The sequence below is a fragment of the Schistocerca serialis genome, chromosome 6 (assembly GCF_023864345.2).
Source record: "Schistocerca serialis cubense isolate TAMUIC-IGC-003099 chromosome 6, iqSchSeri2.2, whole genome shotgun sequence".
Taxonomy (NCBI): Eukaryota; Metazoa; Arthropoda; class Insecta; order Orthoptera; family Acrididae; genus Schistocerca; species Schistocerca serialis.
This window is the reverse complement of record NC_064643.1, coordinates 130,423,016-130,442,849: the sequence shown is the minus strand read 5'-3', so window position 1 is coordinate 130,442,849 and position 19,834 is coordinate 130,423,016. Positions and strand designations below refer to the sequence as shown.

The 19,834-nt window shown below is 43.4% G+C and overlaps 1 protein-coding gene across 1 annotated transcript in view; it reads left to right on the top strand.

Annotated features, from left to right (window-relative positions):
- LOC126484462 (RNA 3'-terminal phosphate cyclase) overlaps positions 1-19,834 on the top strand; it is an 88,503-nt gene that overhangs the window by 18,058 nt on the left and 50,611 nt on the right. Inside the window, exon 3 of the mRNA XM_050107988.1 lies at positions 1,236-1,365. Within this exon, the coding sequence (XP_049963945.1) occupies positions 1,236-1,365 (130 nt within the window). The remainder of the gene's footprint in view (positions 1-1,235; positions 1,366-19,834) is intronic.

Genomic DNA, 19,834 nt, shown 5'->3' with positions numbered 1-19,834 from the left:
GCCCCTTCAAATGTTTCCAAAAAGTTTAATTGTCCTCCTATCACTCCTTTCTCATGGGGCCCTATCAAGTAGCGAAAGTTTCATTATAACCACCTGGTAGTTCAAAATTGGTCAAAGCTATTGCCCTAGTCACAGGAATGTAAGAAACTAGCTTACTTCTCTTCTTCACAGCTCCATTAACTTTATAAATGAACTTCATTCAATATACGGCTGTGCCTGGGTCGTGTGTTAGGTTAATTCAGTGATCTGGCATGTTTTGGTCTCGAACATTTAGGTATTTAAGTTTCAACTTAAAGATCACTAATCAAACACTGCCAAATGTTCTCGCCACCTGCAGCAATAGATCCACCCATCAACCCTGAAATGAGAGGATTTAAAGTGTCTGGATAAGCTTTACTTGTTTTACAGGCTAACTTCCAACATCTGGAAACCTCGGTGATTTTTAGCATCAGGTACTGCCACTCTACCAGATACTGTCTTGTGGTGGTTGCATGCAAAAGGTCATCCAAGGAAAAATATTTATGTGATTATGTAAAACTGAATTATCTAGACGCACCACAAAAATATAGAATAGTTGAAAAGTTACTGCCATCTTAAAAAACTTTCACAACATTGAAATGAAATGATACTTAAATCGACACCCTAGCTGCAAACAGGCGTTGATATACATAATTGGGAACATGTTGAAAATGTGTGTCCCAAACGGACTCGAACCCAGGATCACCTGCGTACATGTCAGACGCTCTATCTGAGCCACTGAGGGTACATCTACATCTACATCTACATTGATAGAGGATAGTGCGCCTGCGGGTACTTATACCTTGCATGCTCCCCACGAGATCCACGTTCCCAACATGTCCACACCACTACATTCGTAGTGGGCCTAATAGATGTTTGCCCATCACACTCTTTACATGTGGCAGATTAATCTACCATGTCCCGTACAAGTTGGGGCATAGCGTGAAGTTCAGTGGCTGGGGCATACATTTTCAACATGTCCCCAATGATATATATTAACGCCTGTTTGCAGCTAAGGTGTTGATTTAATTAATATTTCATTCTAGAGAAGCTGTACGGTCATCAATGGTATCTGTTTTTACAGGAACAGATACTACCTTCACATATAGTTTCACAACATTAGACGTATGCACAATTGCAGACTTTTACTTGGCAGGTGTTGTCACTGTACAGACCAAATATTTGTTCAATTTACTAATCTTCTTTTTTTTCTACAGGTCTTGAATTGGTGCAGAAATTGAGTGGAGGTCAGCTTGTAGGAGCTGAAATGGGTTCAACAGAAGTCACGTTTTTTCCGGGAGACAGACGAGGAGGAGGAGAGTTTAGTGCTGACACCCAAACAGCTGGGTATGAAAAATTATTGCTGTTAAAATAAGTGCCTTTTCTTCTTCTTCTTCTTCTTCTTCTTCTTCTTCTTCTTCTATCAACCAGTAGATGTTACTGTTTGTTGTGACTTCAAATGTGCATTTAGACTCTTCCAGTTTGTTGCCACCATGTTCCTTCTTCCTCCTGGGTGGTTCTTTCAGGTAACCTTTATTTGATACCCTCTACATATCTGCCCTCTTAAAGTCTAAAAAGTAATAAATCCGTTAACAATTAGTGAATGAAATGACAGTTTTGGTGTTTATTAAGTAATGAAGGTGAAACAAATATTCCAATGTACAGTCCTTATTACTGGCTTCAGTTTCATAAAAAGGAGAAAGGATATGTGGCAGATGAAGATTATTAAGTTTAAAAAGAGGAATCGGATAAAATATTTGATCATAATACTTGCATGACTACTTCTGAGACTACTGTCATCATAGTGACATGGACATCTGCAGCAATACAGAGTGCCTCCTATAGTTTACTCAACAAAGGAAAATTATGGGGAAAAAATCATGTAGTTGCAAATTTTTGCATGGTGCTAGGAGGGAGTGTTGAGAACAGTGCATTAAAAATCCTGAGCGGTAGGGTGTGAGCATTGGGATGTGGGGGTGTTTGAAGGTCACTTTTGTGTGGTGCTTTTTCTTGTTGCAGGGGATGTAAAAAGAATGCAGATGATTAAAAATATTGTTGTAACCTTGTAAAACTAATGTTCATCTTCAAATGAAGTGGGTTAAAATATTAAACACATGTAACACATCTAAGTGCAGTAGAGATGTATTAAGGAATAAGTTGTGTTTGGGGAGGGGGGGGGGGGGGGTGATAAGTGGAGTAGAAGCACGAGAGAAGATAGATCGCCAGATTGTGCTCATGAATTTGCCCCCCCCCCTTTCATATGTCTGCAAACCAAAGGTTGAGCAGGTAATGCCCCATTCTGTCTAGCTCACTGTGCCACAAGAAGCTACTACAGGGTGTTTCACAAACACATACCAAACCTCCACAGTGCTCCTTAAGCACTGACGATGCAGTGCGCAGACACGGCGGATTGCATATTTCCTACAAAATGCATTAAAGTTGCAAAGAGTGCAGTTACATACTAATAATACTAACACAGATGGACAGCACCTGTATTAATCTCTGCACTCTGTTGTACAGTGCCAGAGGAAAAATAGATTCTTAGTCAGCCTGTGCGGGATCTGTAGTGTTCTTCTGGGAGAGTCAGCTTCCCCCACTATGAATGCTGCTGTATTTTCAGTTGACAGACTAAACCACCCTAGCGTTTCCTGTCCAGTTCTTTTATATGGGTAAACAAGATAATGTCACTGAGCTCGTGTTTCGATTACTTTTTTGCAGGTGTTGGGTAACCTTCTATGTAAAATACATTTCTGTAAACAATGGCTGAGAAGTGTTTAAATTATAAATGTTATGATGTGAGATGACCTGTGTAATGTTTGTGGCAAATGGGATTGGATTGGTGAATGTGACACCTTACTGCTGCTCATCATTGACAGTGTATTGAAAACTCGTGCAACTGTTTTGTACTCATATGGTGGTCAATTAATGAAAGACCAGAAAGTTACTGCACTTCTTCCACCTTTAGTTGTGTTAATGGTAGGCCGCGTAAATCTTCTCTATTCAAGAATTTCTATCACTTGTAGAGAGGTCTGCACTGAGTGGTGCCACTTATCTGACATCCATATTATATATTCAAGCATGGGTGTGAATGTGTCTTCTGGAATGGGACTGATTGTGTTAGTGTAGAAGAGTAATCTGCTGTGAACCATTGCTCAACTTAGGCTGAAATACCTGAATTTCTGTTACACATAAGTGCCTTGTTGGAGAGTAAGACAATTTAAGCACCTGGGCCTCTTCAGTTGCTGGGTGAGCTGACACTGGGGCGATGCATTTGACACCCATAATGCTGTGAAAAGTATTCCAGCCAGTGATAGTGGAGACAATGAAATCACTATTGTCGAATACGTATTGATAGTGTGCTACAATTGGGACAGGCACTTCAGTGTGGTACAGTTGACAGCTCTGTCTGTCTGGTATTGTTTACATAATAGCTCTGTAATCAAATGCAAATACTTGCTTAATCAACTGAAAATAACTCTACATGACTATGAGCTCAATGAAGTAATTTTGTCTACTCACATAAGATAACTGGACAGTAAATGTTGGGGATGTATAGTCTGTCTGTAAGCTGAAAACTGAGCCGTACTCATAGTGGGGAAAGTAGCCTTTCCTGGAAAAACCCTACAGTTATTGTACAGGATAACCAAGAATAAATCTGCCCTCTGGCAGTGTAGGACAATGTGCAGAAATTTGTGTCGATTCTGTCCATGTGTGTTTTTGTGTTAGTGTTATTAGTAACTCAAGTCTGCATCCCCTGTAGTGTTAACACATTTTGTGGAACATAACTGTCCCCAGATATAATTGTGTCACCAGTGATTCATAGGGTAGGATCTGGAGGGTTGGTGTAACTTTGTGAGGCACCCTGTTGCTGCTTGTTGCGATGTAGTGGGTAATCATCTGCAATCCTCAGTTTGCAGAAATATGGGAAGGAGGGAACTGTGTGAACACAATCCTTCCCTCACATTTCTATAACCCCCCCCCCCCCCCCCCCCTCCTCTCCATGTTACCTCCTTGGAACACAGTTTATCACTTAATATGGCTCTGTTGAATATTTGTTTTTAACCCACTTCTTTCAGAGAGACAAACAAAAATTTCATATGATTAAAACAATTTTTAATAAGTGATTCTTCCGTCCCTGGCAGTGTGGAAACTATTACATCTAGAGAAAAAAATGAATAAGACCTTTTTGAAGCGAATTTCATTTTGCACTGGAGAATATTTCCATTGAGAGCTGCAGTTTTTGACTTACTCGAGATAAACATATAAAAGTGACCTTCAAACACCCCCGCCACCCAATGTGCGCACTCGTTCTGGTCGGGGCCTAGTATGTTGTTCGTGACACTTCTTCCTAGCACTGTGCAAAAATTTGCGACTACACGATTTTTCCCCTACTCGACCTTTTTTGGTCTTCATTGACTGGCCTCCCCAGGTGAGCAAAAAAAGTGACTGTCAGTAAGCTTATATATGAGCCTAAATGTGTCTGACTTTTAATGTTATGTACATTTTGCAGGATATATGTGGGAGAAAGTAAGAAGTTGTTCAAACATTATTGGAACAGTGTCTCAGAATTTTAGCAGTTAACTTGCCTTCTGTTGTGACGTCTGTCATTGAAGATAGATGAACAATGCTATAACGCTTTCACATTTACTGACATACCCATTATAATCTGTAGCTGTTCTTGGTATATTCTCCAGCTCCTCTGTTAATCTGACTCACTAAGTGTTCCAAACTGCCAGCAACACTCAAGAATCAGCCGAACAAAGTTTTTGTAAGCTACCTCCTTTGTGGATGGATTAAACATCCTTGGGATCTTTCCAATGACACTCTACCTGCTATCAGCCTTTCCTAGAACTAAATTAAAAGGAAGGTCAGCATTGGCCATAATATTGATGTTTTATTGATAGCAAAACCAATTTTCAGTCACATAGTGATCATCTTCAGTGCTGGAAGTTAAAAATTTCACATAGCGATCAGTGAAAAAAAAAAAAAAAAAAAAAACTATAAATACACCTGAGTATAAACCAACTGTTGGAAAGAACATACCTGTGGTGTACAAATTAAACTCACACACTGGTATCAAGTCATCAGTGACAAAGACTGAGAAGTGATCACAATAACTGAAGCCGCTGTTTACATTCACCTATACAGCAGACCTCGGTGTGACAGTCTTGGAACGCCCTCTGTGTGGCATGTGTCATGTGAAGACTTAACAATTCTTTATTTGCCAAGAGATTACCACAAAATACCAATGTGCACTTGCAAATCATTAATTGAATATTTCAATTTTAAAATTGTACATTAAAAACGCATAGCAAAAAAGACGGGGGGGAAATGCACATCTTGCCAACATATACTGGCATGTTATTTTCAAACAACTTAAAAAACATGTCAGAATAAAAATCAACAGGTGAAGTTATATGGTGTCAGATTACAGGACTAGAAAAGAAGAAAAATATACAAATAACATGACATCAAATATAACAGAATTTGTTGTAACACAATAACCGCCATCTGACGTAGGGAGTCAGAGATATAAAATTCTAAATTTATGTAAAATATCACATTGAAACCAAGAAGTCAAATACATAAATCTAATTATACAATGTATGTCACAATATAGCAGGTCAGAATGCCATGAAACTCATTACATGTTATAAAAAAAATTTTAAGGGTGCAGACTAACAATTTTTGTCGTATTTAACGACATAATGAAACACACATCTCATTTATCCCGTTGGGACATGTGAACACTTTATATAGATTAAAAAGTCATCGTAATTATGAAAGCAGAATGTTTTAAAAGCACATTGTAACATACATTGTATAATTACATTTGTGTATTTGACTTCTTGGTTTCAATGTAATATTTTACGTAAATTAAGAACTTTATATCTCTGACTCCCTACTCCAGATGGGGGAGTAGAAAACTTCAAGCAATCCCCCTTCAGCTTAACACATTTATGGCATATTTGTTCCAGTTTCTTTATCCCATCTAAAAAAAATTTCAGCTGTGCAGGAAATTGCTCATCCATATTCTTACTGGCTTTCTCAGTGATCAGAAGTCATCTGCCTTTGAGATGTGTTTTGAGGTTTGCAAACAGATAATAGTCTGAGTTGGCTAGATCAGATGAATGGGGTGGATGTTTGAGGATGTCAAAGTGAAGATCTACCAATTTTTGCTGTGTGATTCCCCACCTTGCCAGGAGGGGCATTGTCTTGTGGAAATGAGTTTCCTTTTCTCAGTATTCATTGAAGTTCAGATACCAATTGCTGCTTCAGTTTGTTGAAGCTCAACATATTACTTTGTCATGATGGTTTCACCATGTTGTATGTAGTCTGTAAGTAGGACTCCATCTTTATTCCAAAAGACTGGCCACTCAGGGATCTGTGACAATGAACAAGTCGATAGATTGGCTAGGATGGGGCAACAACTCCATTTATTGGACTGGAACCTGCCTTGACAATCACCAAGGCTATGATCAAATTAGAACTGCGAAACTGGCTTAGGAAACAGCACGCAGGATATTGGACCAAGGTCCATAAACAAAAACATGGTAAGGTAATGATGCCCAAGACATGTTTTAAAAGGAGCTCTGTAATCCTGGGATTGAGCAGGAAAGAGATCAAACTCATGACTGGACTGATGACCGGCTATGGGAACTTCAAAAAAACACCTACACACAATGGGTATAATGGAAGAGGACCCTAAATGTAGGATCTGTGGTGAAGAAACTGCATCACACCCAATCTTTGAATGCATGGCATTGGAGACTAAAAGATACAGAATCTTCGGGACAACTAGACCTGAAGAAATTGTGTCTAACAAAAAACCGTTAGAGGGACTCCTTGCACTATTTAAGGGCACTGGTTGGCTTTACTAGATATACAGGGAACGATACCGCACAATAAACCTAGTTTCAGTGCGGGCAGTAGTGGGTTAGACCTAAGCTGTTTTAGCTCTCCTGTTAAAATCAAATCAATGCCAAAAGACATATAAACAACTCATCTGCCAATCATTTTGTTTTTGAATGTCTTTGGATGTGGAGAACCACTGTGTCATCGTTCTTCTGACTCTGAATTATAAGTGTATATCCGTTTTCATTCACAGTGATGGAGCTATTAAAAAAATCCTGCAGGATTCTGGTGAAATTGGACCAAATGGACTGTGAAGCAAACACTTTTTTTTGCATCAAGACATTAGAACACATTTGGCTGAGAGCTTTCTCATGCCCAAAATATCATGAGTAATGTTGCACGTGTTCTCAGGACATCCCCAGTGTCTTGCCTGCTAGCAGTTATCCTCTGATCATCCAGGATCATGGAATGAACATCATCTGCAGTTTCCAGAACTGTGACTTGAGTTGGCCTTCCAGGAAACTCATCATTTTCATTGCTGAAATGCTCTGTTTTAAATGCAGCAATCCAATTATTGATAGTGGAGTAGGAAGGGCCATTACCACCCAATGTACCAGACACGTTACCATAACCCCTCCATTGGGTCCACAACTCCTTTGCGGTTACATGTGTGGCAAGCACGGGAGCCCGAGCTAGTGCAGCTCTCTTTCCTTTCTGGGCTGCATACCTCCCCTTTCCACATCTCTTCCTGTCCCCGATCATCCACCCCCCCCCCCTCCACCCCCTCCTTTCTCCTTCACCCTATTTGGGAGTATGTTTTGCACCTACATCTGGAGATGGACACATGTGAATGTATGGCGTGGTTTTTCTTTTACCTCTATAATGGAACGTCTCTATCCTTACTTTGTCCTTCTCCTTTCCTAGATTCTTCTCTTTACCTTCTTCTCCACTGAGGTGTTTCAGAATTCTTCTGTTCTTTCCTTTTCTTTGTTCATCCCTTTCTCTTTCTTTCCTCCCTGTGCATGTTTGAAGGCCAACTCATGTGTTCCCATGCATAGCCGGTGATGGGGTAATGCGTAATTCCCCACTCCAGGTAGACAAGCAAGACACATACATACCCCTGGTAAAGGCCAGGCCCAGGGAGGGGTGATTTCCCAAGCTGGTACCTTCTGAACATATTGATTGGTCCCTGGTCCCTCCCTGTTTATCGGGAGGTGTGACTTGAGGTGTAGACAGTCACCTAAGGTGGGAGTGTCCTCAGAGAGGGCCCCCAACAGTAAGGAGCACGTCATCAGAGACGCTGGTAATCGTTGGGGATACTTACGCAATGGTTTCTTTTATTCCTACAACTTCTGCCCACAATAGAAAGCTAGACTAGTCTCAACCACAGAACATTCTACAGTCAGTGCCGAAGTTCCTAGTTGTTTCTCAGTGTGACAAAGGTCAAAACTTCTCAACAGTAAACCCTTTCATTATGCAGAAAGGTGTCAACACATTTGCAGGTCCTGTAAAGTCTTGTTCCTGGTTACAAAATGGCACCTTGTTGTCAGAAACACAGTGCCCTCCAGGCATACAAATAGCTTTGAACTACACTGCTACACACCTTTGCTGTTCGTAAGTTTTTCGCCAGTAGAAAACCCACTGTGCTCCCAGTGGGTTAATATAGCACTGTCCTCACCTCGCTTCGACCTACTAAGGCGGTAGCCATGCAGAATTGCGATCTCACCATTAGTGCCACGGTCGTCAGATTGGCCAGTCCAAAGATGGTCCCTTCCATGTCCTCACTATCACCCACTCACTCTTAAGGCTCAACATTCAGCAGCACCCGCTAAATCATGGCCCCCAAAACTGGACGCCCGGACTTCCAAAAAAGTGCCTACTCGTGAAGATTTTTTACGTCCCCGGACCTCACAACTGTCTAGTCCTACTTCATCTTAACACCCTGTCTCCAAGAAGGCTGATTAGAAAAACAGTTCTCCTTCTCCACCACCGCATATCTCTTCTCCAGCGCCATCCAGTGGTAGCTGCCCTCAGCCACCACTCACGTTCCTGAGACTCACCGTTGGCGGCCAATCAACCAGCTGATCACTGCTGGCAGGAACTGCCCCCGAACAACCCATGGACAAGGATCTTCTGCCTCTAGCTGAATGCCATTCGACACCATCGGCCACCGGCCTTCAGCGGTTGCTACGTTGACGGGAATGATGGTGAGATTTTTCATTTTTTTTGTCCATCGTGTGTCACTTATCCATTGGAATATCCATGGAATTAGCTCCAATTGGGATGAACTGTCGATCCTCTTACGATCCTGCTCTCCCGTCTTCTGTCTTCAGGCAACAAAGCTACATCCCCAAGATCGCTTTGTCTTCCCTCATTTCCAGTCAGTCAGGTTTGATCTCCCCTCTGTTGTTTGCGTTCTGGCACACAAGGGACTAATGATTCTCCTCCATGATACTATTCCTTATCACCCAATCCACTTAAGCAGTTCCTTCCAAGCTGTCACTGTATGTCTCTCCCTTTCTGGATTCACCTTCTCTCTTTGTACCCTATACATTCCTTCATCCACACCAATGTCAAGAGCCAATCTCCTTCATCTCCTTGGTCATATTCCACCCCCCTATTTACTGGTTGGGGGCATTCAACACCCACCACCCGCTTTGGGGTTCTCCTGTCAGAGAGGCTCCCTGTTGATTGACCTCTTCCACCAATTGTATTTTGATTGCCTCATTAGTGGGGAACCTACATTTTTGTCTGCCTCCACGTCAATGTACTTCCATTTGGACCTTTTGATTGGCAACGTTCGGCTAGCTCTATGCTTTTGAAAGGTTTGCTCTTGCTGATACACATTCTAGTGACCATTTTCCATGTGTACTTAGATTACAGCCACAACTGCCATCAATGTGCCCAAGACGTTGGAAGTTTTCTCAAGCCAATTGGACACTTTTCTCCTCTCTGGCAACATTTGATGACCATCAGTTTCCTAGAATCAACAATCAGGTCACTCATGTTATGAAAGTTATTCTTACAGCTGCGGAATGTTCATTACCCTCCCTTTGTTCTGGCACCCCTAAGTTCCTTGCTGGAACGAGTGTGCTGTGACGCAATATGCGAGCGGAGATGTGCTCTTCGTGTTTCCCACCACCATCCTACATTGGCCAACTGTATTCGCTATAAGCAGTTACATGCGTGATGCCGTCGCATCATACACAATAGCAAGAAGGTAAGCTGGGATTTCTTTACCAGCTCCTTTAATACCATCACTTACTTATCAGTTGTTTGGAGTCTACTTCGACGGCTATCCGGCACATCCAGTTATTCCCCAATCTCTGGACTAACTGTCATGCAGGACACCTTAGTGGACCCAGTCGCAATCTCTATCTCATTGGGTTGACACTTTGCTGAGTTTTTGAGCTCTTCTAATTACTCACCAGCCTTTCTCCCAAAGCAGCAGGTAGCGGAAGAGCGACATTTTGCATTTTCATCTCAAAATTGCGAAAGCATAATGCTTTTCTTTATTTTTATTTTTTAATTAATTTATTATTATTTATTTATTTATTTTTTTTTTTTTTTTTTTTTTTTTTTTTTTTTTTTATGCAGCACCTTAGACGTGCAGTCTCCTCCTCTCACTCTTCTGCTCTGGGACCGGATGGTAACCATGTCCAAACATTGCTGCATCTATTATACCCTAGTCTGTGCTACCTCCTTCGCCTTTATAACCGACTTTGGGTCGACAGTACCTTTCCCAGAATATAGCAGGAAGCTATCGTCATTCCTGTTCCGAAACCTGGATAGCTATTGCCCAATCTCTCTCATGAGTAGTGTTTGTAAGGTTTTGGAGTGTATGGTAAATTTCCTTTGAGGCTGGTGGCTGGAGTCTCGAAACCTTTTAACAACTGCCCAATACGGTTTCCGAAAGCATCGTTTCGCTTTGACCATCTTATTGCTCTCTCCACTTATATCATGAACAACTTTCTCAGGAATCACCAAACGGTAGAAATATTTTTTGGTCTAGAGAAGGCACGTGATACCTGTTGTAGGACAGGCATCCTCTGCACAATGTTCTCTTGGGGCTTTCTAGGTCGGCTACCCCTTTTCATCGATGAATTTATGACAGAGGGCACACTTAAGGTGCAGGTGATCATTACTCTATCTGGTGGTCAAAAAGATTTCGGGTTTGCAGCCGGTCGTCGTAAACTTCATTGCACAATATTTTGGCTGGACAATTGCCAGCCATCTTCAGGTGAGCCGATCTTTTTGACCAGTTGATTCGCCGGGAAAATTTCAAATTTTACATTACTCTATCTGGTATCTTCTCGCAAGAAAATGGGGTGCCCCAGGGCTCCATGCTAAATGTTGTGCTGTTTGCCACCCCCATAAATCCAATTATGGATTGTCTCCTTCCCAATGTCTCGGGCTCCCTCTTTGTCAGCGATTCTGCATCTAATACAGCTCTCAATGGACCAGACTTCTCCAATGACGTCTTCCAGGATGTGTCGGTCACCTCCACTCGTGGAGCATCGAAATCGGCTTCAGGTTTTCTCCCAGTAAGATCGTCTGTGTCAGTTTTTGGTATCGTACAGAGTTTTATCCACGTTCCCTACATCTAGGCGCACTTGCCCTTCCATTCAAAGATGTTGCCACATTCTTGGAACTTAAGTTTGACAGAAAACTGTGCTGGTCTTCTCACGTTTCATACCTTTCAGCTAGCTGTCGGCGATTCCTCAACACCCTCGGTGTTCTGAGTGGTATCTCCATGGGAGTGGACAGAGTGGTTCTCCATCTCCTATATCGCGCCTTAGTGTGATCGAAATTGGACTCTGGAAGCATAGTTTACTCCTCTGCATGGCAGTCGGTTCTTCAGTGCCTAGACTCTGTCCACCACCATGATGGATTGCATTTAGTGTCTAGAGCTTTTTACACCAGCCCCGTAAAGATCCTTTACACTGAGACTGCAGAACCTCCGAAGTCCAATCAGTGAGCTGTCCTTCTGAGTCATTATGCTAGTCATCTGTCTTCCATGCCTGCTCATCCAACCCATGTCCTTTTTTTCGACTCCTCCTTGGATTTAGGGTATGCGGGCCGCCCTTCCTCTCTCCTACCACTGGGAGTCCGCTTCTGTCAAATACTGCATTCCCTTTCCTTCCAATTTCGTGAAACTTGCTTCACAACTGGGGGTACGACGCCACCTCGGCTTCGCCCCCGGAATGTCTTCTCCGTGACCTTTCAGCTTCCTAAGGATAGTACCCCCCCCCCTCCCCCCTACCTCCCCCCCCCCGGTCACTTCCCCCCCCCCCCCCACCTCCCCCCAGTTTATCGCCGGGCATTTGCTGCTCTATGGATCTCCAAGACCACCTTTGGTGTTGGGAGTGCCTGTATTATTGACGACACCCCTATTAGATTTTGGCTTCCCAACCAATGTTCGGTTTTTACTGCAGAGCTTTACGTTGTTATCCAGGTTGTCAAATACATCCATCGCCATCAGCAGATACGATATATTATATTCTTGTATTCGCTCAGTTCTCTTCTCAGTCTCCAAGCTCTTTATCCCGTCCACCCCCTGGTCCATCTGATTCAGGACTGCCTTCACATGCTCCACATGAGGGCATTCCTTTGAATACTAGGGCATCTGCGGAAATGAGGCAGCCGATATAGCGGCAAACGCTGCTGTCTCTCATCCTCGGCTTGCTGTTTGCATGGTTCCGTTTGCCAATCTACAGAGCGTTTTATGTCGTCGTGTTGCTCTTTTGTGGCACACAACTTGGTCTGCACTTCAGGATAATAAATTGCGGGACATAAAACCTCTTCCCCTTGCTTGGATCTCTTCCTCCTGGCCTCATCATCGGAAGGAGGTAATTTTAACTTGACTCCAGATTGGGCACTGTCTTTTTAGGCATCAACATCTTTTAATTGGCGATCTTCCCTGCTTTCTTCCCACTGCTCTTAATCACAGATGGTGAGACACCTTTTACTTCAGTGTCCCTATTTCAATCCACTACGAGCCCGTTTACAGCTGTCACTTGATATATCTTCCCTTTTAGCAGATGACATGTTCAGCCGATTATGTCCTCGAGTCTGTAAGTATTAGTGGGATGACATTGGTGATTTGAGGCTCTTTTCGGGGAAAACAAACCCCCTTCAAAAGCACTTTTCTAAGATTATCTTCCGTTTTCAGTTCCCTCCTCCTTGAGCTTTGCTCCCATTGCTGCTGATTTAAATTTTGGCTTTTTACCCTTCTCTATGCCACAGAATGTGTGCTTATGACTGTAGCAGTTTTGGCCCCTAAAACCATAATCAAATAAAATCATCATAAGTTTGTTTGCCCATTGTTCCCTTAGAAGAAAGATACTTAATCACAGCACGACTCTGTGTATTATCTACATTCTTGCTCCACAAAAAAATAAAAACCAGTGTTACTTCTATACAGGTACTGTCACATAGAATGTGAAGAAGGGTTAATAGCAAAAATTCGGGACTAGTCTACATTCATTTTAACTAGAGAAACCAAAGGACTTACCAACACCTCCTAGAATGTGCTAAATATTGTGTTCAAGCAGAGAGGGGGACCTGCAATACAGTCAATCTTTTTTAAGCAAAATTCCATAATGACGAATACTATCTGCAGGACAATTGTGCTGTCAATGACCTTTTTACAAACAGCTGTGACATATGATGCGCGAGTACTGCAAATCAATGCAGAAAAAATATGCACTTCGGTTTATTGAAGTCCAAACATGAGGTTCAGAACTGTAAGTGCATTTCTCTTCTTGTGATAAGTCAACCTGATACTATGATACTATAACTGTGTGTAGTACTTTGACAGACATAAAATTGAATGTTCAGAAAAAATGAACCGCTGGTTGCAGGCACATAAACATTTACGTTCTCATTATAAAGTGATAGTGTTAGACCAAGAGCAATTGAACAGACACAAATACACATGTGCGTCTGTGAATCAGCAATATTATGTTAATGCTGTGACTGGTTCTCTTTCAGTGTAAGGCAGAGATGACTTCAGTAAACAAGAAGGGTAAAAGAACATACCCGCAAAATTACAGACCAATACCCCTAACTTCTGTTTGCTGCAGAGTTCTCTAACATAATCTCAGTTCAAATATAATAAATTTTTGTGAGACAGAAGCTTATGTCCATGAATCAGTATGATTTTAGAAAGCATCGCTCATGTGAAATTAAGCTTGGTCTTAACTCACATGATATACTGTGAACTGTGGATGAAAGGCAACAGGCAGATTCCTTATTTCTAGATTTCCAGAAAGCATTTGACACTCTGCCCCATTGCAGGCTGTTAATGAAGGTATGAGCATATGGAATAAGTTCAGATATGTGAGTGGCTCGAAAACTTCTTAAATAATAAAACCCAGTATGTTGTCGTCAAGTGTTCATCAGAGAGGAAGGTATCATCAGGGGTGCCCCATGGAAATGTGATAGGACCACTGTTGTTACCTGTATATACATAAATGATTTGGTTGATACGGTGGACAGCAATCTGTGATTGTTTGCTGATGTTGCCTTGGTGTACAATAAGGTGTCAAAGTTCAGTGACTGTAGGAAGATACAAGATGACTTAGACAAAATTTCCAGTTGGTGTGATGAATGCGAGGTAGCCCTAAATGTGGAAAAATGTAAGTTAATGTGGATGAGATCAAATCTGTAATGTTCAGATAAAGTATTACTAGTGTCCAGAAAAGCAAAGGTCCCGAGTTTGAGTCTCGGTCGGGCACACAGTTTTAATCTGCCAGGAAGTTTCATATTACGAGTGTCCTGTTTGACACAGTCAGGTCATTTAAATATCTGGATGTAACATTGCAAAATGACGGAACGAGCATGTGAGAACAGTGGTAGGGAAGGCAAATGTTTGACTTCAGTTTATTGGGAGAATTTTAGGAAAAAGTGTAAGGAGATTACATACAGGACAGTGCCCATGCCGCCTCCTCTCGGGAGTGTCCATTGTATCTTGCTGAGTGGGCTGTTCAAGAGATCGGAGTAAAGGAAAAGGTGCCTTATCCAGTTGCTTGCAAGTTAGTGGCTAGTCGCAAACCCTGCGTTCTCCCGTCTGGTACCTATAGTTCTGTTCTTGTTACCTCTTGCTCCATGAAGGACATGGCCACGCAGACATGTGACCTCCAATTCAGCTCTGAGGTTGTGATATCTCCCAGTGTCTAGGTAACATTGCCATCCCCTTGTCCAGCTGTGCAACAAGCTGTCAAACTCTTGCCTCAAGGGGCGAAACCACCAGCTACACAGCTCCTGCTTCTGTGCCCTGTTGTAGCACCTCTTCCCCAGCTGTCACTCGGTAGCCGCCAAGGTGACACCCCTACATCTCTTCCTCATCATGTCTCTTTCCAATGGAACGTTCGTGGCCTTTGGTCCCACGACGAGGATTTACGGCTGCTTTTAGCGTCACAGCATCCCCTTGTACTCTGCCTTCAAGAAACGAAATTGCGCTCTCACGGCTGCTTTGAGCTTTCACATTTCTTACCGATTCATTTTGACCTTCCCTCTGAGGTCGGCATTCCCTCCCATGAGGGCGCGTGCTGTTCATATGGGATGATATTCATAGTCAATCCATCTCTCTTGACTACCAATCTTCAAGCTGTTTCAGTTTGCCTTTTTCTTCCCCACCCGACATTTCCCCTCTGTACTATATATATATATATATATATATATATATATGTCCCTCCCTCATTCGCTGTCACCAGGGCAGACTTCCTTCAACTCATTGGGAGCTACCTCCCCCATTTTTTGCTACTCGGTGACTTTAATGTACATCATCCCCTTTGTTCTCCCAGGACCTGTCAGAGAGGTGCCCTCTTGGGTGATGTTCTTAAACAATTTAACCTCTTCTGCCTTAACACTGAAGTATCCACTTGCCTTTCTGACTCATTGCACATCTATTCCCATTTGGACCTATCCTTCTGCACTGCCCAGCTTGCCCATCGTCTTGAGTGGTCTGTTCTTTCGGATACCTACTCTAGCGACCATTTCCCGTGTGCTATCTGTTTGCTGACTCCTACCCCATCCACGTGCATGCCTAAATTGCAGCTTCCTAAGGCTGACTGGCAGCTCCCTGGCGAACTTCGAAGAACAAGATTTCTCCAGTTGTGATGGCCAGGTCGAATATCTCACAAACGTTATCCTTACTGCTGCAGAATGTTCCATCCCCCCGCACTTCCTCTCGACTATGTCATGTCCCAGTCCCTTGGTGGACTGAGGCATGCCGCGACACAATTTGCGCATGTAGATGTGCTCTCTGTGTTTTTAACCATCACCCTACTCTGGCAAATTGCATTTGTTATGAACAGATGCGTCCAAAGTGTCGTTGTGTTCTTCAGGATAGCAAAAGAGCTAGCTGGATTTCATTCACTAGTTTTAACAGTTTCACAGCTTCCTCTGTCATGTGGGCCAACCTTCAACAGCTATCTGGAACCAAGATCCATTCCTCAATTTCTGACGGGAAGTCGCTGACGATGTCATCGTGGACCCTATTGCTATCCCCAACACCTAGGGCTGCCATTTTGCAGACGTTTTTGAGCTCTTCCCACTATCACCCTGCCTTCCTCCATCAGAAACGAGCGGAGGAGCTTGGGCGATACCCTTCTCTTCTCTGAATTGTGAGCGCCACAATGCCGCCTTTACTTTGAGGGAGCTAGATCTTGCTCGCAGTGCATCCCGATTCTCCACCCCAGGGCCAGACATCATCCACATTCAGATATTGAAGCACCTTTCTCCTGCAGGGCAAGCACTTTACACTTAACACTTACAACTGCATCTGGGCAAAGGGCACATTTCCTGGCCGCTGGAGTGAAGCCATCGTCATACCCATACCTAAGCCCGGTAAGGACAAAAACCTTCCTTCTAGCTACTGCCCCGCCTCTCTTACCAGATGCGTTTGCAAGGTGCCCTGCTGGTATGGTGGCTTGAGTCTTGCCATTTACTAATGAATTCACAGTGTGGATTTTGAGCATGGAGTTCTGCAGTTGACCATCTCGTTACTTTGTCCACCTATGTCATGAATGGTTTTCTGCGGAAATCCCCGACTGTGGATGTGTTTTTCAATTTGGAGAAGGCCTACGACACCTGCCAGATAACTGGTATCCTCCACACTCTTTACACGTGGGGCTTCCATGGGCACCTGACCTGTTTTCTTCAGGCATTTCTACAAGATAGAGTTTTCAAGTTGCGTGTGGGTTCTGCCTTGTCGGACACCTTTATCCAGGAAAACGGCGTGCCTCAGGGTTCTGTCCTGAGCGTCATCCTCTTTGCTATTGCCAGTAACACTATAATGGCCTGTCCCCCGTCGGGCATCTCGGGCTCTCTTTTTGTTGATGATTTTGCTCTCTATTGCAGTTCTCCACGGACCTGTCTCATTGAGCAGCGTCTTCAGCGCTGTCTTGATCGTCTTCACTCCTGGAGCATCGCCAATGGCTTTTGCTTTTCTCCTGACAAAAATGTCTGTATGAATTTCTGACGGCACAAATGGTTTCTCCTACCATCTCTACATCTTGGGCCTGTTACCCTTCCGTTCATTGAAACTACAAAATTTCTGGGGCTCATGCTCGATAGCAAACTCTCTTGGTCCTCCCATGTGTCTTTCCTGGCAGCCTGCTGTACGCAGTCCCTCAATCTCCAACATGTCCTCAATGGTACTTCCTGTGGTGCTGATCGAATCATCCTCCTCCGTTTGTACTGGTCCTTCGTCCATTCAAAACTCTACTGTGGATGCTTTTACACCAGCCAGGTTGAGAGTCTGTATGCTGAAGCTGCTGAACTACCACTGTCCTACCGCGATGACTTCCTCCTCAGCAGGTATGCATGCCGTTCGTCTGCTGTGTGTGGCCACACCTTCTATGCCTCCTCTTCTGATGATTCCTTTGATCGTCAGTATGGGGCTCATCCCTCTTCTGTTACCTCCCGTAGTCTGCCTTCACCACTTGCTACAGTGGCTTGCTTACACACTACCTGCAGCTTTCCCAGTGGATGTGAACCTTTCACCACCTTGGCTTTGTGAAGTGGTCCATGTTAACCTTGGCCTTCATTCGCTTCCTAGGGACACTTCTCCAGCCTCGATCTATCGCCTTCAGTTTCACGATCTTCGCATGGAACTTGGTGATAGTACCTTTGTATACACTGATGGCTCTTGGACTGACCGTGGGGTCAGGTGTGCCATCGTCATTGGGACCCATCTCTTTTGATATCGGCTTCCGGCATGCTTCTCAGTATTTACAGCCGAGCTCTTTGCCTTGTATCAGGCCACAGAGTACATCCGACGACACAGGCATTCCAATTGTGTCCTCCGAAGTCTCTGTGCGCTGTACACTGCTCATCCCTCAGCGCAGCAGGTCCAGGAAAACTGTCACTTGCTCACTCTTGGTGGAGTCACTGTGATGTTTATGTGGGTTCCTTCTCATGTTGGTCTGCCAGGAAACGAGGCTGCTGACGCCGCTGCCAAGATTGCACTCCTCACACCTCAGCCCACAAGTACCTATATTCACTCCAGTAATCTCTGCCGTGCCATCTGTCAGGAGGTGGGCATTGCCAATGGTCTTCCCTTCATGGGAATAAGCTTAGCCTTATTAAGCCTCTCCCAGCACCTTGGACGACCACCTCTTGGTCCTCCTGTAGGGAGAAGATTATTTAAAGTTGGCCGCATATTGGGTACTGCCTTCTTAGCCATTGTCATTTGCTAAGTGGTGCTACCCCACCACTTTGTACACATTGCGCCCAAATTTTAAGTGTCTGCCACTTCCTGCTGGAATGCCCCTGTTTTAACCATTTATGCTCCAGCTAGGGTTTGCCATATTATTTATCAGCTGTTTTAGCGAATGACATGCGGACTGTCGACCGCGTTTTACTTTTTATCCACCAAAGCAATGTGGCAAAGGCCATTTAATTTTTAGTGTTGGACCTCCATTTCTGAATGGTGTTTTTAGCCCTTTTTCCATGTGCTTGTTTTTAGCTGTCTACTATTCTCTCAATTGGGACTGATGTATAGTCATTTAACTCCTCTCTGTGTTTGTGTTTTATCGTTCTGACTTGAGTGTGTATGACCCCAGTTGTTTTTTTGTGCCCTAAAGCAAAATAACACACCAAAAAAACACACAGGACGCTGGTGTGACCTATTCCTGAGTACTGCAGAGTGTTTGGGATCCATACTGGGTCAGACTGGAGGAAGACATCAAAGCAATTCGGAGGCGGGCTGTTAAATTTGTTACTAGTAGGTTTGAACAACACGTAAGTGTTACAGAGATGCTTCAGGCACTCAAATGGGAATCCCTGGAGGGAAGCCGATGTTCTTTTTGAGAAATGTTATTGAGAGAACCGGCATTTGAAGCTGACTGCCAAATGATTCTACTGCCGCCAACGTACATTGTATGTAAGGACCACGAAGTTAAGATAAAAGAAATAAGGGCCCATATGGAGGCATATAGACAGTCATTTTTTCCCTCACCCTATTTGCGAATGGAACAGAAAAGTAAATGACTAGTGGTGGTATGGGGTACCAACCACCATGCACTGTACAATAGCTTGCAGAGTATCTATGTAGATGTAGAAGAAAGTTCATACAGTTTTCATGAATTTGGTATGATGGTACCTCTTAATTTATTACTTGGAAGTCGCAAAGTTTTAATACACAAGTTGTTGTTGCTGCTGTTGTATAATCTAAATATCAGTTTTTTATATTTTTTTTTTAAGTGCAGTTTTATCCATTTGAAAAGTTAAATCCGAACAAATGTATGATATCATTTTTGAATGCTGAAGTGAAAACTTGCTTAAAAATTTTAAGCACCAGTATTAAATGAGAAATGTGCGAATGTACTACAGCCATCTATGACTCTCATACGAGCAACAAAGACAAAATTACACTAATTGCGGTGTGCAAACCCCATCCCCTCCCCTCCCCCCCCCCCCCCCCCCCCCCGCGCCCCCCCCGCCCTGTCCCCCT